The sequence below is a fragment of the Poecilia mexicana genome, unplaced genomic scaffold, assembly GCF_051168715.1.
Source record: "Poecilia mexicana isolate PSO_F unplaced genomic scaffold, ASM5116871v1 scaffold_17, whole genome shotgun sequence".
NCBI lineage: Eukaryota > Metazoa > Chordata > Actinopteri > Cyprinodontiformes > Poeciliidae > Poecilia > Poecilia mexicana.
Window position 1 is genome coordinate 17,410,160 of NW_028263386.1, and position 25,378 is coordinate 17,435,537.

The 25,378-nt window shown below is 39.5% G+C and overlaps 1 protein-coding gene across 1 annotated transcript in view; it reads left to right on the forward strand.

The window, feature by feature from the left end:
• ece2a (endothelin converting enzyme 2a) overlaps nucleotides 1-25,378 on the forward strand; it is a 74,850-nt gene that overhangs the window by 21,310 nt on the left and 28,162 nt on the right. The window contains exon 3 of the mRNA XM_088014750.1: nucleotides 14,410-14,693. Coding sequence (XP_087870876.1) covers nucleotides 14,410-14,693 — 284 coding nt within the window. The remainder of the gene's footprint in view (nucleotides 1-14,409; nucleotides 14,694-25,378) is intronic.

Consider the following 25,378-nt stretch of genomic DNA (forward strand, 5'->3'; position numbering starts at 1 on the left):
ACTTTTCAGTACTGGTGCAGGATGACTTGTTTGAGGATTTGATTTTTCTGTCTTTTCATCAGTAAATCATTGGTAACAGAAAAAAAAATGTGTTGGTGTGTGAAATATTATTTATGCTGCTGATAGTAGGTTGGTTTTTGTGCCAGACTCGGTGCTTAACCTGGCGCTGCTGGTGTGTGTGTGTGTATGTGTGTGTGTGTGTGTGTGTGTGTGTGTTTTGGGACCTGTCTTGTCTCTCTCATCAAGCATGCTGTTGGAGTAGACGCTGCAGCAGAGATGCCTAATAGAGAAAGCAGCAGAGAGAAGAGAGAGTTGGAGAACGACTGTGACGACGTCATACCACCCGCTCTCATCTGTGCCCCCTTCTTTATCTTTGCACTTGCCAATTATGCCTTTTCACATTTATCTATCTCAGCCTGCTCCCCTTCCGCATCTCTTCCCTTTCACTCGGTACGCCAGCCGCTAAATTCCCCCGCTCTCATCCTCATTCATTTCTCCAGCCATTCACATCCCAAGCTCTCTCATTTCCACCAAATTGAATGTCATTCATACCTCCCTTTCAGACTCCTGCAGCCTGTAAAACAGATATTCAGGGCTTCAGCAGCCATCCCCACACTGCAGATAGCCACATCACAGGTATCACCACTGTGACAGACACAGCCTTGCTTTGGGTTCCTGTTAGCATAGCCATATTTGGACTTCCTCTGTGCCAACTGGGTAACATCAGTGTTTGCTAAGCTGGTGGACATCGGATGGCGTTTGTACTCTGTGGGGCCATTTGGGAAATACTCGCATTACAACCGTTTCACACTTATCCTCTCTGACTTGTCTTGACCATAAACCGATCGCTGCACGTGTCCAAATGTGGGTTTGTTGTGTTGCGCAGATAGTGTCTTTTCCAACTTTCTCCGATGCACTGGTTGAGAATCACTGAAAAGCAGACGGATCTGAATCACAAGCACCAACAGAGTCACACCTTCCCAGCAGAGTATCAGACGAGCAGCTGGATGAGTGCAGCGGAGAGTAACGTTGACTCACTGGCATATTGCGTGTGGCAGCAGACCAGAGGAGGGGACGGAGCTCGCTGCATTAATCACCATCTTCATCCACCAGCCTGTCTTACAGGCTGACTCACTCTTCATTAGCAGCTTCAATGCTGTCAGCGGCTCATTGAAGCCCCGACTACAAACCGCGCTGTCATGTTGGTGCAAACCGCCGTAACTATTTTCAGTTCAATTGAGTTTGTCTGCAATATATACGTTTAAAAAAAAAAAAAAAGTTGATTCAGTACAATCATGTGGACGCATTCAAAGTGAACTTCAAACATTTCAATTTAGTTTCCAAACACTGAAGTCAAGTTCGGTTTATTTTTAAATTAAGTACAAAAATACATTTTTAAACAATTTCTACCTAGAAACAAGTCGGAGACTTTTCTCCTGTCTCTGTGTGTTGATTGTTTTTGTATCCTAAAATTTACTTGCACTAATGCAGATTCAAAAAGTTTAACATAAACGGGGCTCCAGATAAAGTCTTTCACTGCGGTTTTTTATTTTTATTTTTTCCAACTACAAAGAGTGGCATTTATATGCGGGCATGCATTCTCTGATGGCCCTAAATCAGAGGGATTGTCTTCAGAAATAGTGTATTTAGTAAATAGGGTTCATCTCAGTATGGATGCACCCCTCTGTAAAAAATGTTACGGTAGGTTTTCTGCACTTTAAATCACTCAAGACACTCGATTCCTGTCGTGAAACAAGGTGATGGCAGCATCTGTAGATAAAAACGCAGCACCACTCAGTGTTTTCTTAATGTCCTTAGGAAAAAGTTCCTTAAAGGTGCAGTATGACGATGGATACACAGTTTTCCTGTAACGGTATGTTGTCTGCCATTACCAGTTTGACTTCACCTCCCAGCACACAGCACCTAATTTCTACATCACTTTAAGACACAATGACACCGCAGGAAGACATGCAATTTCCTCCTACCGGGATCAATATGCTGCGTCAGCCAGAAAGCTCCCACAGTGGACTGGCCCCCTTAGAACCTGATCCATAGTGCATCATTATGCCAAGGTCAGGAAAGGCAGCCATTTGCATATTGATGCAGGCACCTTGAACTGTCAAACGTGCCTGCCAACCAGGCAGAAAATTAACCAGTCAAGTCAAGTTTGTATCTTTGTGTGTATGTATGTGTGTGTGCACCTTTTAAAGTTACTGCCTGCACCTTTTCTGCTGTTTCATTTTTGGCACAGACATAGTCTTAGTAGGTGGCTAATTGAAAATGCCTGTACTGCTGTGACCCTCTCTCTGTCTTCGCGTGACTGCTTTTGTGTATTTGGGTCTTTTTTCATAGTTTGAGCCAGACGATTCACCAACATCACCCGCTTTTGTTTTGGCTTTAGTTAAAGATGACCTTTCTTACTGTTATCAGAGTGGATATTAGATCCCATTACTACATTCATCTTGTGCAAATTGTGGTGAATTGTACAAGGAACCTTACAAAATCTTGATTGAAATAAGTGGGAAATAACATATTTATTACTAAACTTTTTTGACTCCTGTTAGTGGTTCTCTCTAATGTGTGCGTGCTGTGTTTGTTTGTCTACATTTAGGTGAAATGGAATAATTGTGTCCTCTTGAGTCTGATATTTTGCCCCCCCCACACTTCCTCCCCTCCCCCACTCCCACACACACAAACTTTATTGCTGAATCATGACCTTCCTTGCTTCTGTTACACTGCTGAGCTGCTGACAGATTAAAACAGCTTCACTCAAACAGTGCATGAGGTGGGACGCAGAATAAAACACATTTTCTACTCCTGGCATAGCCAGATGGATAAATAAATAAGGCTATCTGGAACAGCCGCAGCCTAGCTAACACGAGCACAAAGGTGAGTGAGAGGGCAGGCATTTTCGGAGGCACAGCCATCACCAACAGGCTCGTTCATTTATTAATTTCAAGCTTTGCAAATAGGTCAATCCTGAAATTCAGTTTAGTAAGAGCAAGAAAACTCAGTTTAGCCACTGCTCATTTGCAAACCTTCTTCTTGGTTTTGTCTTGATCGAAAATGTTCAGTCGATGTAGATTTTGCAGAGGACGGCAATGCAGTGATTAAAAGTTGGTATGCATATGTTCTGAAAGGAAAAGGCCATTGTTAACTTCACTGAGGCCATTGATGTCATGTCCAGTAAACAGATCTGTAATGATCTTTTGTTCTCCAAATTGGGCCACACACATCCAGCTTGATGAAGTTTGAAAAGAACTGCAAAAAAGAATGGGCGAAACGGTCTAAAGATTGATGTGCTAAGCTTGTGTCTGTAAAAGCTGCCAAAGGCGAATCAACAGTCATATGGAAGTGTGATTTTATTTTTATTTATTTATTTATTTTTAATTTTTAATAAATTTGCCAAAATTCCCATGGTGTCATAGATATTGTGTGTAAAATTTACACCAAAATAAAATGTGGAATAAGTCTGTAACACAACAAACTGTGACTACGTTCCAAAATCAATCTGCTTCATAACCAGTCTGAAACTGATCAAAAATCTTTCCCAGGAGGAAATCTGCAATCTTTCTACCTAAAGATTTTAGCAAAAAATGTAAATTGCGGATTACTTTAAAGCTTTCTGTATTCCTGAAATAGCAAAATCAAATGATTAATTTAAGAGCAACATTGATATTTATTGACGAGAATTTAGACAAAACCATAATTTGTACATAAAAGTTTTGAGGACATAAACACATTTGTGTGCTGAAGACTGAGGAAGCCGTAGGTGCAGGATAAAAGCTTTTCGTAGTCGGATCCATGGACTGTCAGGTAAAAAAAACACCTCTTGTGGATGAAATACCAGAGAGGAGGTGTTATGAGCATTGCAGGTGCATATTCAAGTGTTACTTGGACAAAGTCAGCGAAAGTTGTGACAGAACAGTTGTTAGGTTGTTTTGTGTTTTTTGGCTCGTACCCTGTAAAGAAAAACGCTTCAGTTTCGTACACTGCAATGTCGGCCCACAGCTAAAGGCTGCTGCAAACTGACTGCCAGGAGTTTTATGGAATGATGTTTTGAAGAGTTGTTTGGTTTACCTTCAAAAAAACTTTTATTTTTGCCATTGTGAACCATTTTCTGAGTAGTTGGTACAAATATTCACAGAGTGTATTCTATAATCCCTTACGACTTTTAAACCGACCATGTAACAGGGTGACATTGATGTTCCTGGAAAGGCCCTGTGAGTTTATTATAAACCAGACCAGGATTAACTCCAACGTACCACCCGAAAAACAAAAGTAAGTGAAATTTCCTTCATAGAACATTTAAAGATTGTAATCTGTCTCGTTGGCAGTGGATGTGATGATGGGTGAATTTACATATTCTTTGTAGGTTGTTAAATGATATTATTAAGTGTGTCCTCTTCAGTACAATTAAAATGTCTTGTGATTGATAGATGGAAACAATGCTTGTATAAATAGTTCATTATCTTTGTATCAGCTTGGGTTTATGTAATATTGTTGAGAATTTGAAGGGGCGGATGTTGTATCTTGAAGCACGACAGGTGCTGTACTTTAAAATCAAACTTAAGAGGATAAAGGTACGCTCTTATTAGAAGAGTAAAGGTGAGCAGAGTATACAACTCTAAAAACAACCAGGAAAATGTCACATTTAACAATTTGTACTGAGTTATAAGCCAAAGTTAAAGTCTCTTTTACTTACTAAATAAAAAAAAAAGCAGTAAATAAAGGTGCCTGCTTAATATGCAACTCAAAATGCTCTTTCACCTCTGAGTTTGCAACATAAAGTAAAAGTCTGCAGTCTGCTGACTCCAGGGAGCAAAGTGGCGCACATGGATGTAGGAGTTCACGTAGGTCAAATGCAAGTGGTTAGCAGCTTAAAAACCGATACTGAAATGAATTTATTAATCAACAGGTATCCAATTCAGCTCAGTTTTTTTAAAATATATTTTCCAATTCTCAACAAATGTCATCTCAAAGCACTCTACAATAAAAGTCGTTTCAATCACACATATATTCTAATTGACCATTGTCAAACACTACATTTAATCCAGTAAATTATTCAATCTAGTTAATTAATTAATTCATCTTAATGTAGCTTAAGAGCCGTGGACCAACCCGCTGTCTACACCATATTTGACTGTCAGTATGATGATCTTTTTCTGAAAATCTGTTTTAGTTTTACACCAAATCTAATGAGACTTAAACCTTTTAACACCATCCCTTCCATCATTTCTCTAATGACTTGGAGAGCATCAAGATGTTTTTGGGGGAATGTTTCTAAGTCATTTTTTGGAGGGTTACGCATTTTTACCCGTTCTCTCTTTTTTTTATTGTTAAATAATAAACACTGACATTTGCTGCAGTGCTTCAGACGGTCTGGGTTCCTTTGTGACCTCCTTCATGAGCTGTCAGTGAGGTGGTGAAGTAATTTCGGTAGGTCAGGCTCTCTTGTGAAGCTCTACTGTTTAGACAATATATCACTCTGGCTTAATGGAGTCCCGAAGGTTTTGAAATGACAATGCAATACAATCCAGGCTGATCCAGATCCAGTACATTTTTTTTATCTCTCATCTATTCTTGGATTTGTAGACTTACCTTTCGAGAGATTTTAGCCTATGTCATGTCAGACAGGTTGTATTGATTTATCATTCATTTAAGTGGATTCTTGATGGTTTGGCAGCCATGAGAAATTAACACAGCCCTTCTGAAGATGTGGTTAACCTCAGTTAATTAATGATTTAACATGTCCATTTTCCAGAGAGGGACATTTTGGTTCAGATACAATTTACCTCAATAAATAAAAGGATATTTTCAAAAAGATTTTTTTTTGCTCACAAAATATGTCTGATAATGTACCATCTAGCAAAAAAAAAAAAAAATTCTGTTTTATTCCAAGCTTTACTTTTTACTTATATACTTATAGTCACCCTACTTAATGTCATGTCGCCCACTTTACCTGACACCTGCTCACCTTCAGCTTTAGTGCTTCATTTGTTATATTCCCAGTCTTTTGCCACAGTCATAAACATAAGTTTATCCATACCTTTTTGCTATTACTGACTTAAAAAGGGGCTTTAAATGCAAAACGTAGCGCTGCAGCTTTCATATGTCTATGCATCCGTAAAGAGCGTACTGTAATGCACTCTGACCATTAGTTTTTGAAAAGAAAAGAAGCTCAGCAAATGCTCGACCAGCCACAAGAAATTAATGGCAATCTAAAGAGGGGCGTGGGTGGCTTTCAGTAACTGTAGGTTCTGGCAAACAAAGTGAGAAACGATGACTCTCTGCTCTTGCAGTTTACTTTGCTCAAACTCCAGGTGCCTGTTGGTGTTTTTTTATCCGAAAGAGAGGCGTGAGTGTTCATACCACAGCAGAGAGGCAGATTCATACAGTGGAGTCCTTCCAAAAGTCCTCCATCTATCTCTCACTCTGTCACACACACACACACACACACACACACACACACACACACACACACACACACACACACACACACACACACACACACACACACACACACACACATGCCATCAAACAGTTACAGCCACATCCTTAATTATTCAGTCACTAATTACCTCTGCAACCGCTTACATAACCGATGTCGATTTTGTAAAGGGAGGGAAGAAGACGCTTGTGAGGAGAGGTTGCCGGAAAAAGCGAGCTTTTGAGAGTTTCAGCTGGCCGATGTGCTGATGCAAGTTTTCTGCAGCTTCTGAAACTACTTGACAGAACATTTCATTTGAAGAATATATAAATTTGCGAGAAGAGGGGAAAAAAATGCACCAAACACACACATGCATATGGTGGTTGTAAGAAATGTGTCCTTCTGATGATGTGACTCGAATCTGGGGAGTTACTGACATTCAAAAATTAGGATCCCACTTCAAATATTCAGGTCTTTATTAACAAATGATCACTTACTGATATCTAATCTTCTATTTTTTAAGAATGGAAAATTATGTAATCCTACTTTGACAAAAACAACAACAAAAAAAAACAACCTTGTTTTACCCTTTAAATAAAAGAAATAAACCAAAAATGATCTCTCTAAATGAGGCGAGTGTGCCCCATTTTTGCACTTTCAACTTGCAGATGTTTGAGGGGTTTTCTGCATCTCCAGCCCATTCCCAGTGAAGATATGGGTTTAACTCTGCCACTCTGGGACTACCCTTCTCTTATTTCTCAGCCAGTATTTTGTTGAGCCTACTGATATATTTTGTCTTGTTTCAGGATCCCATTTCATCCTTTAGCTTAAATGTTTCTTACAGCCCCCATCATCGTGGTAGATTCCTCTATTGAATGCCACTAAGCCATAAAACTTCCACCTCCGTGCTTCACATTTGGTTTCCTACACAACGCTGAGTAATGATTTGTTGTCAGATTTCACAAAAACTTTCCTGAAGTACTCAGCCTTATTTGTTTAGTTAAATCACTTGAAATTCTAAAATATTGTTCAAGTTGAAATACATTTTTGTTCTAATATGTAGGAAAATCACAAGTTTTTATATGACATCCTGAGTCCAGTGCTGGAATCCGTCAAGTGAAGGATTCTCTCTGCTTCAGACACAATTATTTACAGTATTTTTCTTTTCTGTTTTTTTTTTTTATCCTCTCTCACATTTTCTGGTCATTTTTTTCCTTGCTTTGTCATTTTAAACTGTAAACTTCATCATCATCCATTGTTCATACATTTTTTTTGTAGGAGAAAAGAGCATGGCTGACTGCCTATTAGGAATCACGCTGCGGAAAAATAGAAAGCTGCCCAATTTGAAGATTCCCTTTACTTGACATCTTAGCTGACTCACAATTTCTGCTCCCTTTCAACTCCATGAAAGCCTTTTTTCTTTACATCTTTCATTTTCTTAAGATAAAGATAAAAAATTGGGAGATATTTTTTACACCTTTAACTACCGTGGTAGGAAATCTATAGTTTTCAGAAACTGGCCCATTCCTCTATGAAACAGGCCTCAGATATTTCGTCTGAACCATCTCTCAAAATCTCTAAAAGCTTGTTGTTTTACCACAGTATTAGTTGTTACAACTTGTAAACACAAAACTTAAACTCAGCCTTCAATCAGCTTGGACTACAACATGGATAAGCTGGAGGGGTAAAACCAGTCCCTCCATGAAAATGGGACAGAACAGTTTGGGTTTTGCAGCAGCTATATTTCAGTCCAGCCGTGAGCAAAAACATAAGCAATCCTTGTAAACTTGGGTATTCGTAACTTTCTTCAGTTTTCCCGTGGCTATCTTACTGGAGCTTAATGCTTAACTGGTCCCAGCATTACAGGAGGAATCTAGAAGAAACCAGGCTTTTCCGGTGCTGATGCAAATCTGGCCATGTTTCTAAAATAAAATTAGCTAACTTGTTTTTTTTTTTTTTTTTAAGTTTGTTTTAAGAATGCAAAAGTGTTGTTTTTTTCTTCGTTCCTCTTGGACTCCTTAGAGTCAGCCTTTAGGCTACCAGGAAGCACCAGACAAATGTGTGTGGATGCTGCTAATAGCTTTTAACCTCGACATCGTTTATTATATATTGTGGTTTGCAAACATTCTCAGCTCAGCTCACAGTTGCCTCTTTGCTACAGAAAAAGTCCAATGTTTAACCAGCAGCAGGCGAAAGCTTTAGATTGTGGATGACATTTTCCTTTTTATCACACATGACTGCAGCCTAATTTACTCCACTAACACATTTGTTGGCAAGACTTTCCATTTTAGTCTTTTGTTTCTAGTGACACAGACAACTGCTGGGAGGAGGTGTAAGATCTGTCTAAGGGGTGTCTGGGAAACAAACTGGGTTCCTAACACCTTGTCGACGATAGACTTTCCACTTCCACATCCATCGCACATTTGATTACAGAAATAGTATTCTTGTTTTTTTGTTCTTTTTTAAAGATTGTAATGAGGAAACATCTTAAATGAAGATAAAGCTCTCTTAGTGTTCTCACTTTGATGACAGAGTTTACCTGCTGAAACAAACCGATTACATCTTGAATGGCTTTTACAGTATTATATAGGTGTAGGATGGTTAGTGTCACTAAATCCGTAGTACTCTATTTGGAAAGTCTACCTCTCTCATTCTTTCTCAAAAAAACAAACAAACATCTTGACATGTTTCAGATAATGTAGTTTCCTTTTAGATTGCCTCTTATATCTCCGTACTTACTTCATTTTGAACACCTTGCTGAAAATAGTTAGTTTGAGAGACCAGTGACTGCAGAGTCTTGCTACTTTCATCTAATAGTATGGTGCGTTTACTAATAAGAAAATATTAGGTGTTTGATTTGATTAGGCAGACAATACAGTCAAATTTTCACTATATTCCCTTAAACTAAATTTATACACATCACAAATAAGTGTGTGTGTTACAGCAAAGACTGCTTTTAAGAACTGCTGCAATTTGTCTGAGTCACAAATAGTTAGATTTAACTAAATAAGAATGGATGTTGATACTGCCCCAGTAGAAAGATAAGAGGTAATTGGTTAGAAATCAATGTTACTATCTTGGTGCACACTCTCTGATATGTACATGCTGGAAAATAATCTCGACTTCCACATCTTCGTTTGTTCTGCCTTAATATGATTCATATAAACTCTGACTCCAAAAATGCACTCAATATGAAGACTCAGATTTATTTGTTCATCCACTCACAGTGTGACACAAAAACAAACACACTCCACACGGGAGCTTTCTGCAGTATTTGTTAACATTTGCAAGAGTCGCGGCTAAATTTAGCAGCGTGTCGTCGTGGCATCGGTTTACCTCGGGCTTGCCCAGAGCCTCGGTGGACTGGGGTTGGTCGAGCTGGGTGTTGCTATGTGTCCACTTGAGCATCACCTTTCATCAGCATGGGCCTTGGTCGCCATCCTTAATGTGTCAAAACCAATGTGGGATGTGAACGAATGCCACAAATGCCTCTGACATCATGGAGTTTCCACTGCTGCGCTCGGTTCGGCTCGGCTCACGGCTCGGATGTTTCACATTGCTGGCTGAGGCACAGGGGTTCCCCACCCGCCGCTCCCTCTTTGACCATACATGTCACCCAGATCTGCTGTTTATTTGGAAGGACATCGTCTTACATCTGAAAGGTGCAGTCAACATCACGTAGGAGCCACAGAAGTAAACAAGAGGGTTTTTTTTTTTAAAGTACTTGAATTAAAGAAGTGCAAGTACTAAAAAAATATTTAATGTACTGGACAAACTAGATGAATATAGATTGATTTAGGACAGAAATTTCTTTCTGGATGGAGTATGTTAAGCCTGTTGTGTCTGGTTTTTGGTAAACAGTGCTGCTCAATAATGTTGGTGGGCTTCAGTGGTGTGTTTCTTGGGAGCCACGCCATTCCCATCGGTGTTCACATGTTTTTGAAAATTAAAGTTAAAAATTGTTGAAGCCGAAGCAACGCAAATAGTCAAACTATTGTAAAATGTCATGAGGTTTCTAAATGAACGTAGGCAAGAAAATAAAATATCCACTTTGTATTTGGTGAAATAAGACGACTACAAAGCAATAGTTTTTTTTAAACATACTTATTATTTTCTTTAAATTATAGAAACATTATTTTTATAGCTATTCCAGTTATTAAAAATCAAAGGAATGCTGTTGCATGTTATTTTAGCAAAGGATGTTGATCTTTGCTTTTCTAGCTCATATAATTTATTTGTATTTATGTATTGTCTTAACTTTTAATTTAATTCCATTAGCTTTCCTGCTAATCTACACTCTTGCATTTCCACATTTCTTATAATCGATTACTTTTTAATACGTAACTGTTCTATAACCTACAATTTGTTTTCATCGTGCTTGTCTAAACGTCCGTCTTTCGGTTTTTAACCTCTGTAAAAACGCTTTACGCTCGAGTGCCTAAACAGGACTCAATAAATACAGTTTGTTGTTTGACTCATTGGATTTATTTTTGAATTCACAGTTTCAAATTGAATTTAAAGCTGCATATGGGATTTTGTGTGAGGCCCTTTTCTACGCGTTTCCTGTCAGCAGACTAATCCTAAATTATTCCTGGGGATTGCCTCAGAGGTTTCCTTTCCTGTGTTATATCTCCACAGCTGTCACTCACATGTCCAGCTGGTCCTTAAATATCAAAGGATTTCTTAGGTCACACACCAGATGTCCTTTAACCCGCCTTTGATGGACTCCGAGGTACCATGTCCATCTTTGGCCATCACATTTGGGCTGGCAGCTGTCGATGCAACTTATAAAACCATTATTTTGGATATTAATGGAAACAGAAAAGCAAACACAATAACAATCTGTTTTCTCGTGCAAGTGCTGGATAGCTGAGTGTTCGGTTGTTTGTTATCTGAGTGTTATGAAACATTTTAAGAGCAGGATTAGGTTTTCCATCACACGCTCACACGGGCATCCGGAACGAGGTTATACGACACTTCTAACTTTAGTCTCTTCTTCTCTTCTGCTTTTAATAATCCAGTTGGTCTGTTCAGTAGGAATGTAAAGCCTCCTATTTATTACCTGCAGACATGTAAGGCCACAGACACACCTGGATATTCTGTGCCAGACAAACTCATGTGACACCAAGACGAACTCAACCACCTCAGACGCCGATGGAACTTTCCTTACTTCACCGCAGAGCTGCAAAATTGCATTCGCCCCCCGTCAAAATGACAGTTTTTATGATTTAAGAACATGAGACCACAATAAAATCAATAAAATCACTTCAGAGTTTTATTTATCCATACAATTAAGCTGGAAAACACAATTGTTGGGGAAGAAATTACAAAAATGTAAAACTTTCAAACCCCACTTGGATTATTCTTTGCTGAAGCACACATCTTGTTTGTTGGACGTTTATTTAGTTAGAATTTATTTTTGGTCTATTTTATTTAATCACACAATCTTGGCTTTGAGTGTCTTTGAGCCTCAGTGGGAAATATGTGTTAAAAAAAGTACAGCTCTGATTTCTTCGAAGTACTAACGGTATCTGCCTTACGACTGTGACCTGCGGGAAAATGCTGACGTTGGAGCGAGATCCGGTTATCAGTAGATATTCTGTTCTAAATAGGAACCAGAGGCTGTAATTGATACAACCTTGCCTTTTAAGTAAAAAAAAAATTAAAATTAAACATTCTCACAAAATCTATATTTTTTTTATTTAAAAACTTATGTTTGCAGGTAAGTGTTTACGAGTGCGTGGAACCGTCAGCAGGTCTCACTGACCCAGTGTAAGAGTCTTGACCTTGAGGAGAGTGTGGCAAGTAAACTTTTCCCGACGACCCCCAGGAATGAGACATCATGTCCGGCCTTTCCTCAGAGCAACGTGCCTGGAAAAAAGATAACACACACACACACACACACACACACACGCATACATGTATCTGTTTTTACGGGGGGAAACCCTTTGGAGGGAACGTCTGGTTTGCTGTGGGGTCCAGCAGGGGATGGAAACCTCATCTTTTGCCAAGAAAGGGTTGAGATAAAGTAGGAAGGGCTGGTTGTGTATTATTCTTACTTTTATAGATTTAAAAGTGTGATGGGAAAATTTGCCATTTTGTTTATTTCCACAAAATTCCTACGCACTATTAGGTTGTCCAATAATTATTCACACATAGATACTCTCATAAGAAAGCCAAAATCTCACTTTTATTTTCTGAAGTAATTGGTTTCTGGGTTTGTTAACATTTGGGATAGACTGAGAGCGCTGTAGCTGTTCAGGAATAAATCTAATCCTCAAAAACACAACCTTCGTCATAAATCTGCACACATTTCATGTCCTTTTTATTAAACTCAAAACAAAGTGCATAAAAAGATTGTTGCGGGAAGAAAAGAAAAATTCTTCACTTTTCTCATTTGCAACGCAGATTACCCGTCAGGACTGATCAACGCAGCATTGGGTGGTTGTTGCATGGCCTCTGCTTTTGTCCCGTTAAATCATCCTTTATTAGTTTGTCGCGACGTATAAATATCTGTGTGCAGAGATCCTTGACACCTGTGGTCGTGCAACATAAGGTTTGAGCATGTAAAGCACACAGGCAAGCAAACACACATCTGAATAGGTTGCTAACGTGTTGTTTGGTGCGAGACTGCAAACTGAGTCATCCTGGATTCTCTGGCACAGGCTCATGTGAAGCTGTTGCATGGCGGTAATTAGTGGAAGCAGGAAGGTGATAACAAGAAGGAGCCACACGTTTGCAGCTGAGGCGACGCTGCCAGCATGCCGCTCAAAGTCCCAGCCACACCTTTCGCACCCTCTCACACGTCCCCAGGCGGATCCTTTCAAATACGCGCACATGTACCCGAGCTGCAAAACAGTTCAACAAAATACTCCCCAATGACACTCTTTACATATTGTGCACAGACTATATGTCCAACACAAATTTTCTTCTTACTCCTGTTTCATGTTCTTCCTTTGCCTCCTACTCTTCCACCTCCTCCTCCTCCTTCTCCTCCTCCTCCATTTAGTCTGACTCATCGTATCCAAAAGGTGAGATGCTGCATTCAGTTGGTTATTTTCATCTTGTTACATTTGAAACTTTCTTCAATTTTCTTTTATCATGTTACTTTCAATCCTGCCTGTCAAGTCTTCTAGCCTTAAACATTGTGATGTTCTTTTTTAAAGTCTCACAATGTTTTTAGTCAGGGAGTTTTGTGTTAAAAATACTGAAGGACTAACTTGTACCTTGTTGCAAGGCAGTTTAACCTCAAATGTGCTTCCTGATATGCGAGTTATCACACTCATCACCTAAGCTGTGGTGGTGTGTTGTGTGCGGAATATCAGCCTGTGTTTTTTAGCCAGCCTGTCTTTTGACAATTGTAAAATCTACCACAGCTAACACATGCCATGTGCAGCAAGCATGTGCATGACTTCTATAAAATCAACACAGCTTCATCTCGGATATCTTAGTAATGATCCAGTGTTGGCATCAAACAATCTTGGTGCTGGTTGAAATGAGCTTTTATTTAGGATAAGTTCATTCGATGGTGTCGTCAAGGACAGATAATGCACCTGGCCGCGTTGCAGCAGAACACTGTGAGTTTCAATCTGACACACAAAGCTCAGACATGACAGGACTTGGTGTGATACTAAATTCTCTACCTGGAAAGCTAGGAAACAGATTTACCAATAAAATCCCAAAAATCCACCCTTGTGTTTTGCAATTGTGAAGGGTCAATCAATTAATCTAAATGTTGAGTCTTTTTCATCAGACACAAGAGGGAGTCCTGCAGAATACAGCACCTAGCTGCAGCCAATCATAAGAGTAACTCTAATCACATTTATTCAATTAAGACACCAAACACTTTGGTCCCCTAATAGTTATGCTAATTTTCCCACCGTAGTCACACACATCCTGCTCTTCTCTGCATGTTTGGTGTTTTTCCTCTCTGTCCCATTGATGGCTTATGTCTCTTTTTCACCATTTATTTCTCTCAGGTTGTGGAAACAGCAGTTTGGGTGGAGACATGTATGGCGCCGGCTACCATGCGATTACCAACATAGACTACTCCTCGGTGTGCATCGGCGCCATGAGAACCAGGTACAGCGGTTGTCCCGGTATGACCTGGCATCAGATGGACGTTCGTCAGCTCTCCTTTGCCGACGCGTCCTTTGACGTCATCCTTGAGAAGGCGACGCTGGACGCCATCATGGTTGAGGAGAAGTCGCCATGGGAGGTCTCTCCTGAATCGTCATCCTTCATTCATCAAGCTCTCGGCGAGGTAGCCGTAAAAACCTTTGTACTTTATATTAGGACTTCAGGTTTAAGGGGTTTCTCTCTGAGACGGGTTTATTTACTCAGTGGATCTTTGGACTTTCACAAAATTGTAGTGAATACCAACAAAGCACCCAAGTGGTGTGACATCAGTGGTTTTCCTTTGTAAAAAATGGACTGGGATCAGGAATTAAAGCTTTAGAAAACTTCAGAAGCATTCTAATAGAAAAGGAGAGCATTGTGAAAACAAACAAACAAAAAGTCCTAACTTTATTGTCTTTTTAAAATTTATTTTAGGCCAGAAATGCTTTACATTGTCCTTTATTAGTGTTTCACGCAGGAAGATCACCAGGATGATCATTGGTTTCTGAGTAAATAAATGAGTGGATAAAGCTATTTTTCAGTCATTTCCAGAAGTAAACAGAAAAATATAGATAACATGCAATTAATACACACAGAAATTAAGCAGCATGAAACATAATCAAAAACAAAAACGCCTGTAAATGAGCCAAGATCTCAGGTGTGACAGTAGTTTAAGAGGTTCACATACTGTAAACCACTGTGATGTTTTGTGTTTGGAGTCCTTTCAAGACGGTAGAAGTCCGCTTTCATTTTTGCCCGTCTCAGATGAACCATTAATTCTTTAGGATCAACTAATCTGGATATTTACTACACGAAAACGACAATTAACACCTGCAAGTACCTCTGTGTTTGCTTGTAACCTTTTAAAAGAACCTCGCTTCAGAAATCCTTACCTGTGCCTTTAACTCTGCATCCTTCACATCTCGTTTTTACTCCTTAAGGAGGCATTTATTTACCTTCATTGCAGTGGTGCATAAAACAGAAGCGCAAACGTCTGCACTGCAGATCGACTCGAGTTTCCTCGTCTTTTACTTCTAAATGTGGTTCAAACAGTGGATGTCGCTACTGTGGTGATTTGAATGCCCCGCTACAACAATAGTATATCTGCAAATTACTCTCTGACAGTGAAATCAGTAATGGTGGCACTTAACATTTCCACTCCACTGCCCGTAAAGAGGACTGACAAGACGCTGAGTGCTCTCAGCTGTTGGCTGCTGCAGTAACCACCACATCAATTTGACAATGACAATGTTTTGGCCATTAGCCATGCTAGACCTTGACACACTAAGACAAGAGAACACCACTATTAACTGGAGTAGGAAGCTCCGGGTTTGTAAGCTCAAGGTACACTCACTGGAATGCTTGAAGTGCAGCTTAATAAGTCACAATTCGAATTTAAGTTCACAATGTTCTTCGAAGTCGTCCGTTTTACAAGGGTAATTATAAATCCTGGTCCTACAGAGTTCTGTAAGAAAAACCTCAAATTCAAATAATTATTTCATTTATCAAAAGAAAAAAATATGACCAAACCAACCTGGAACGCTGTTAAAAAAAAAAATAATAATAATAATAATTGCCCAAAAACCTACTAAAGGCTGGCACCCTCCTTGACAGAAACAGCTGCTGCCATTTGTGAGTAGTTTACTCACTGAGGAGTGATTCTGGGCCGCTCTTCTTTGCAGAATTACTTTGTTTTAGGACATTTTTGTTGCTGCTTGTTTACGTTCATGTCGCTGTACGCCCACTAGATTTAAGTCCAGACTTTGATTCGCGCTCAGACACGTTCGTTTTTATTTTCGGCGCCTTTTAAAAGGCGGACTTGTTTTGGATTATGTTCTTGTTGTACAACCCAAACGTTCTTAAGTTTAAGGTGAAAAACTGATGACTACTGTCAAGCTCCACTTTCGTCTTTTGCAAATGTGAGCCAGGCCATTGGGCTCTTTTTAGTCGGCAGAGATGTTTACCTTGAAATTTTGCCATTGATGCCATTTTTGCCCCATTTTTGTCTTTTTGTTCACACAAGAAGATTTACTGAGACAAATGAGACCTGCAGTGTCTTAGATGTTGTTTTCAGCTCTTTTGTCACTACTGTTTGAGTCTTTCATGCGCTCTTGGAGTCATCTTAGTTGGCCTTCAACTTCGTCAAAAGTTCACAACTATCCCATGTATTCCTACTTCATGGATTGGAAATTACATTTTAAACTTCTGGACTGATCCATGTCAGAATCTATGTTTTTGTTTAGGTTTGGGGGAGATGTTGCGCCTTTTTGAGATCTTTTAGCCTAGATAGTGTTGTCAGGTTTTATTGAAGGTATTTTTTATCCTGGAAATAATCAGGCCTGGGTGAGGCTGGTGGAATTAAATTATTTAAAATCACAAGCTATCTTTTTGTGATTTTGAAATTTGGTTTATGCTCTTAAATTTTGAAAGGTGACAAGAAAACAAAAGGGGTGAGGGGTGACCCATTGTGCCATCGTTGTATGATGAATTGGATTGCTAGTCAGTCACACGTATAAAAGTCCCAAATTGTTGTCTCAATCTAGTATTTTCTGAAATATTTCCCACTACCAAATTAGCTGGAGCTTTAAGGCTATATAAGCTTCATCGGGCAGGAGCCTAACTCCAGTGAACAAAAGCAAATAGGCAACAGACACGCATGCAGGAAAAAAAGGGGGCTGTTCTCTTGGTCTTTTCCTCCAACAGAAGGAGGTTTTAAAGAAGGATCAGTGAGTTTGGTTGCTGCACAGATGGACGGATTTGACTTTGCTTCAATAGGAGTGAAGCCGAACTCATAAAACAGCCTCCAACCTGTTCAGAAGTCATTAAAGTGACATTCCAGGTTCCTTCTCACGCTTTCTCACTTTCACATTTCCTCACCTCTAATTTCCACCCCATTTTCTCCTCACTTTTATAAAGATTTCCCCCCAGCTGCTCTGTTCTCAGGGCTGTTTGGTCACAGGCAGGTGTAAAATTGATCATGCGATCTTTGCAGCGCACTACTAACGGTGTTTCTTGGTGCGTTTGTGTTTGTTACAATTCAAAGGCTTGTAATCTTTGGCTTATGTGGCTCGAGCTGTCACGATTTTTGCTCTAGTTTGAGTGTGTGTCTGTGTGTGTTATGCAGGGAATGTGGGAGGTCTGTTGTGAACCTATTTTCTCACAGAAAACATTCTCACTTGAGAGGCAATGAAAGGGAAAGGGAGAAAACCTCAGATACACCAGGAGGTTGTGGATCCCTCAGAGGTCTTCTGCTACCAGTGAACTGGGATGGAGAAGTTGATTAAATGAGAGGAAAACAGGGATGAAGAAACTGCATGACAGCAAATGAGAAAGTTAGTGAGGAGAGGGGGACGAAGGAACGAAAGCCCTACAGAAAGTTAATGAGTGTGCCGCTATGAGGCCGATTAGACGGAGCACAGCTGAAAATAAAATCTGCTTTAAGGCTTTTTTCCCACCAATTACTTGAGCTTTAGAAACACACTGATAAATGACAAATGGCGCATATTTACACTTGGGAATACTTGGGGAAACAAACAAACAAAACAAAACAAAACAAAAAATCAAATCAATGCTTCAGAAATTGCAGCCAAAAAAAGAAGCAAAACAACCATAAATCATTCTCACCTGTCATGTGTAATTCTAACAACTGACAATCTCGACAAAGAGTCGCGGAACAATAGATTTTTTTGTGTTTATTTTTGTTTCTAACTTGCTCGCTTCGCTCATACATTCAAACAAAATCTCGCCGCAGAGGCCGCGGTTCGCTGAAGTGTGAAATTTATTTCCCAGACTGACACGCTCTATGAATCACTCCGGCTGTTGCTATGGAGACTTTCATTGGATATCATTTTAGACTAACACTTTTAATTGGTAACCTTTAGTCCTGTTTAAAAGGTAAAGAATAGTCCTTGGGCTTTTTTTTTTTTTTTTTTCTAAAAGACAAGTTTACCTGAAGATGCTTGATTCTAATTTTTCCTGATTTACGAAGGAATAAAGAAATTGTAACTGGACTTTTCACCGTGTTGCTAAAAGTATCGGGTCCCCCATCCAAATCACTGAATTCAGGTGTTAAATCACTTCTATTGCCACCTGTTACAGTAACTGCTTCCATAGACTTTGAGAAGGAAAATATGCAAAATATTCTGCAGTCAGTTGTTAGTTGTGTTATATAAAAAAAAGTGGAAGTAAATATGAATGACAGCAAATCAGACATGAAGGGTTAGACCAGGTCAGTGAATGATGATCAACATGTGCTGTGCAGACGTGACCAACTTTCCTCAAAGTCAATAGCTACAGACCTCCCAGTTTTATGTGGCTTTCAGATCAACTCAAAAATAGGAAGCTTCAAGGAACGCACGTTCATCATCATGCAACTTCATTTGACTAAGAGCAATACAAAGCCTCAAGCAGTGGTTTAAAGCATCGCACCAGTCGACTGAAAGGAATTGGAGACATGTTAAAGCATGACTCTGGGTCTGGCAGTGTGGAGTTGCCCCCTTCGACTCCACACTGCACGCCAATTCAAAAAGCATACTCCATAAAGAAGAAGCCAGACCTTCTTTTCAAATGCTTTCCTGGACAAATATTCAGATATTTCTATAAGGTCACTTTAAAATCTTGTAGACCGTCCTCTGTGAAGAGTTGGATGTTTTGGTGATACATTTCTGTTCCCTGCATGTCGGGGGATTTTGCATAGAAGTACTTTCTTTGGAGGTGGCTGAAAGAGAGATTATGCAAGGTCAAGAGGTTCACTGCAGTGCAAATCAAAATCTGTCCTAGTTTGCTGGTTATAAACAGAGCAGCATGATTTCTGTGTTCATATATGCAGATGATAATCTAAATTAGAGCAGTTGTGTGCAGCAGCTGTTCAGAATGTTTTGCCCTATAACTCCAGGCTGAGTTTTTTATCCATGCTTGCAGCTTGGCTGAAGGTCCTCTGAGTCCTTAATGCATACTGGAAGAGTTAGACAGCTGTTGGGCTGGCGTTAGTGATATTCATATTGTATCTCATTGCATCGGGGTTAAGTTTTTATAAATCTTGATTTTACTAGTTATAATAAGTGTGTCGTTTCTGTTGGATAACAGACTGCAGTCATTAGTTGTTGTTTTCAACATGTTTGCTAAGGAATTCCAGCCCATTCCTCTTGACAAATCTCTTACGCATCACACAGTTGGACTGTGATTTGTGCTGCTTCTCATAAAAAAGGTCAGCTCTTAAGTAGGGCTGTGTAATAATATCGATATTGCGATATATATCGATGTTTTCTTTCCTAGAAAAAAATCGATATTCATCCGCAAGTATCGTAACATCCAACTGTCACCTTGCTCACTCACTGCTTGCTTCGCCGGGATTAGGTCATCAGGCTTAGAGTGATTCCTTCAGATGTTAAGTTTCAAGGTTAAAAAGGTATCAAACTATTTAGAGCAGGCTACTTGGTGCACTTTATTTACTTTACAAATGCATGTAAGCTACACTTTGTACTGTTTAAAAGAAACATGTTTTCTCACCACTTCTTTGATTCATTTTGTCCAGCTGTCAACTTTAAGTCTGTGTCCATGTCCAACCAGAGCCAGGTATTGTGTAGTTGGTGCTTTTAATCAGTTTTCAGTTAAATTAATTCAATCCAACTCTATAACAGTCACAAAATGTCACCAACATCACTCTGTCCCTCTAAAATCTTTCAGAAAATCGCAAAAGTGTATTGAATTGTATCGTTTGCTGCATATCGCAATAGACATCGTATTGTGGGCAGAATACCGTGTATCGTATTGTATTGTGAGATTATTGTATCACTACAACCCTACTCTTAAGAGTGCTTGTAGTTTTTGATTTGCTGTAAGTGAAAATAAATGAATTGTATTTGGAAAGGAGGGAGTGTGAGACTGTGTTGCGTCTTTATCATTTGGCATATCCTGAGTAGGAGAGAGTCCGGTGCAGCTTTAGCATTTGGGAGGAGAGCCCAGGTATCCGTAGTTGTTTTTGCACAAGTTTCCTCACCAGGTTTTGCTTTTTTACTGCCAGTAAAGTGACATTCCACTGACCCAGAGCCAGATTTCGATGCCAGTACTTGGCACACATTTAGGCCGCTGCCCTTGCCTGCTGTCCGGCTTACGCTGCGTATTGGTGACTTCCTGTTGCTTTTTGGATTGGGCTCAGCTGAACTCTAGGAACCAAAACCTGGCAACCAGACTCTATCAACTTATTTCACAAAAAGATTGTGTATTATAATTTTAGGACAAAGAGATTGTTTATTTTTGCAAAATGTGCTGTAGTACGACTTTAATCCCAGATCGATGACAGAAGATGATCTGCTGAAGCTGCACACTAGTTGGTCTTCACTTCCCCACTCTGAACATTTATCACAGAGGCTCTCCAACTTTTCCAGGCGGCCCATGTTGAATGCAAAACTGGCTTGATGATCTCATAAAAGAGAAGAAATGTAGTTATATCAGTTTTTGTTTCTTATATTTCATTTTCTCAATTTGTTTATTGTCAAAATATATTAAGAGGTTTTGAAATCCTTTGGTCTACAAATAACATAATAACATGATAAAAAGCTCAAAAAAGTGCTCCCCCTTTAAGCAAAGGGATCCAAACGATGCATAGATTCTCAGTTTTGCTGTTGGCTACAAGTAAACCGATTTCACAGTTTATTTATTCAAAAATATACATTTTCAAAGTTTCTTTGTAAGAAAAAAAAAATCCTTTCGGTGACATGGTGATGTCACTGCGTTATGATTTCGTAACTCGGTACTTCGATCTTGTTCTAAAAACACCTTGCTCTGGGTTGACCTCTGCTGAGAGCTTTCATGAGCTGTTTTATCATTTTATTTTAGCTTCATGCTTTCGCCTGTCGGACACAACAGACCGACAGATCTTTTATTTTTCAGGATTCAGTGACGCTTCATCAGCCTCATTCCTTATGTCTCCACGTCTCATTTCATCTTTCAGTTCTTGTCTCCCACGACATTCATAATGTTTATATATAATCAACCATTAATACACTGTTATTATTATTTAGACAGGTGCTTTACCTTATCAAAGGCAACAACTTCCTACACCAGAAAAACACTTTTCATGTGAGGGAACGCAGTTCTATGCTACTCCTTGTTTAGAAGTTACTGCAATAACGTGGAGGTGTCCTGATCTTTTGGTGTCTGGGTTCTTGTTTTTATTTGTGTCTGTATTCTGAATATTTCCTCGAAGTTATCTAATTTCATTAGGTCTTGCTTTATTTCTCTATTCTCATTATTGTTTGAATGATGTTGCCATGCTGGTTATTTCCTTTGTGTTTAGTTTTTTTAGTTGTTTTTTGTAGTTTTTTTGTGTTTAGTTCAGCTTCCTTTGTGCTAATTCTTCCGTGATAATTATTCGCCTTCACTCAGCTTGCCTGCTTGCTTCCTGCCACAGTTGTTGTCAATCCCTGATTTCTTCATTTGTTGTGATCTGGTTTGTGAGCATGACACAGAGACTAAAAACACTTGAGAGAACTGAGGAACATGCATTGGTGCATTAATTCCCTCCTGAGTGTGTTTCTGTTTGTATTTCTGCATGTTGGCTGTCTGAACCTTTTGTCCCAGAATAAAGTGGATTATGCTAATCTGTTTTATTCCTCCTCACCATTCACACTTTTCCTTCTCCATATGACTTCCTTCCATGTTTGGGTAAAAGGTGAGGCTTAGAAAGGGATTAGAGAGATGCTGCCTGGCCTGACTGTACAATTTATTTTGGTTTACTAATTTCACATTTCACCTGGGATTAAAATATTAAAAGTTATGCTCATAGTAGATTTTGTATTTGTTGTTCTGCACAAAGTTTAAATGTCAGATAAAAAAAAGACTAAAGTTTTATACAGTGTGATTCTGAGATACGTGTGGAACGTATTTCCCTTCCTTTCATGGATGCAACCTGGCGATGAAGACCGTTTAACCCACTATTAGTGGAGTGTTTATGGCCTTTGGCTCACTTCTGTTTCTTCCCTTAGAGATCCAGCTGTAAGTGGAGTTGGAAGCTGCAATGCATGCCTGCTACCTGAAACAGTCCACTGGGAGTTGAGTCGGGCTCTGGACTTGGATGTGTGCAATTAAATCAGGTTGCCAGAAGAAGACAAGTGTAGCATCCATCATGCATTACAGAAACACGGAGAAACATGTCTTGTGCAGCACACATTGCCCTGAGCCTCCAAGGCAAGTCGCACTTTGACCCAATGATCTATGTGCAACTTCACACACTGATATTTTAAGTGCTCTGCACTTATTCATCTTATATTAGAAAGAGATACAAGTTGCACAATTTTGGGATTCTTGATCTCCAGTTTTATGAGGATTTGAGTGGCTGATGACAGTTCAGTTGCTCTTTTAGACCATTGATTTCAGAAGATAAATGAATCACATTGAAAAAAAAAATTCTACTTGACAACTACAGATTAATTTTCATGGGCAAATTTCTAACAGTGTTGCAGCTGAGCAAGCCAACAGGGTGACAAATTACTCACGACTGATTTAGATGCTTCAGTTTAGCTGATTTGAATGTTTCTGCACTGTGGGAAGAAACTAGACAACAAGAAAAATCCACACAGAAGGGAAGACGTGGGAATCTAGAACCGTATTGCTTTATGTATTAAGAAGTCCTGACAAATGGCTTGTCAGGAGTGGGTGAAGGGGTGACTCAAAAGGGATCACAGAGTCTTGTTCCTACCAAGATATTTTGTAATTGTTTTGTCATACTTCCTATTTTAGTTTAAGACAAAGTGGACATTTCACACAGAACAATTACAGATCAGAATATTATTCCCTGGTCTAAAGAAACCTTGATTTTAGTTGCAACGTTTTAGATGGTGGGGTCAGAACTTTGTATATCAAAGTGTGGATCCGTTTTGCCTCGTGTCTAAGGTTCTGGCTGGTGGTCGTGTTGCAGTGGCATTTTTCTGGCAATCTTGGTGATTTTGATGAAGAACCATTAGAGATCTAATTTACAGTGATCTTTACATTTTACAAGAACTTGAGATTATTTCATATACGCTCACTATCAAAGCATTTCTTACGGTGTAAATTTGTCCTCAGCTACTTTCCTTTCTCTTGCCTTTCCTTCCACCTCTTTGTTATACATGAACAGCCCTTTATATGCACATGTGAGCAATTACAGTTGTGCTTTGCAGGCAGCTTGGAAGTGCATGCATGTGCATTCCACAACGCAAAACTGGGTATGCATGCTTTTCGGTTTCAGCCCTCGAATTTGCATGGCTCCAGTTTTGTATGTACACCTGTGTTTCTTTGCATGAATCCTTTTTGCATACCTCTACATTTCACACTAGTCCATGTGTGTGGGGGAGAGCGTGTGAGGAGCCCCTCCCTTCCACTTCCAGCAGAAGGAAAGTAGAGCACTGGAGCACACGTGAGGTGGAGAGAGCGTGTGTGTGATTGCAAAAGTAGCTGCGCATGTGTAGAGATGCGAGCTCGGGATCAGAAAGCCGTGTTTGTGTGTGTGACTGCCAGTGTCGTTTCCGGATTTATTCCTTTTTTTTTTTTTTGCATGTGTTTGCCTCTTGTTTTGCTTGTCCGATTATATTTGTATTAGCATTGAGGCAGCACGATGTTTTTAAGATGTATCATCATGAGTGGTTGAAATGGCTTTGCATGAATGGAAGATTGTTGATGTGTGTGTGCTTGCGTGTGTGTATGAGGCAACTGACTGCTGAGCTGAAGCCCTCTGCTCTCTAGAGATGTTCGCCTGGCTTCGTGATGGATCATCGCACGTGTTTGTTCATATACAGGCCTGCTGCTCATATTGGGCAGATGGTCTTCCCCGGACACACAAATGCCAACACCAAAATGACACACAAAGTGCATTATTGTTTATTCATTTTAGGTTATATTTAGTGCGTTCAAAAATATCGACACACAAAAACAAAATGATCAGCAGCAGCGTTGCAGAATCCTGTGAGAAAACAGATTTCAGAGACGACCAAGGAAGTCTTTTTGTCTCGGATTATGAATACGTCAGTAGATCGGCTGCATTTGTTTCTCTGAACTTGTTTCTGGTGTACAGCCACATCTGCGAAAGGACTTTACTTCCTCCGCATATTTCCTCATTGTCCTCTGTTTAAGCTCAGTGGAAATCTTGATGGCATCACTGCTCAGTCTGAATGACTCCATATTTCTGTGTTGTTGTGTGAGTGAGTTTTTTCTATTTTTTTTAAATTAAAATTAATTAAAATTTAATAAAGTTAAATTTGTCATTTTTGCAGCATTTATAAATATAATAATTTTGATCCACTTCAAACGTAAGATTGGGCAAGAACATCACAAAACACAATAACACATTTACTAACTTCTAGATGCTATTTCATTTTTACATCGATTGTGAACAGAAGAGTACAAAGCAAACCTGAATTAATTAAAAGTGAATAAATCTTTCACTTTGCCTAAAAGACATTAAAAAACAAACACCTTTTACAGTGAAACAGAAAATCACGATTTCTGTAAACATGCCCCATGTGCGCGCCGTCGCCCAAATATACAACACACAAGCGCATGCACTTGGCCTGCCCAGTTCACTGTTACCAAGACTACCAGCATCGACTACAGAGCACTGTTCCTATGGAAACAACGGATGCCTCAAGGAGAAGAAGAGTTAATTGGAAAAAGAGAGTACAGGGGAACGGATGAGGGAGACTGGGGGCGAGAGAGAGAGAGGATAATAAAGAGAAAGTTCTGTTGTTGCTCAGAAAGACCAAAAACAGAAAACAAACTTTTACCCAATTTTCCAAAACTGTTGTCTTTCTGCAATTCGTGGCTGTCGCCTGTTCTGTGCATTGCTTTCTTTAACCT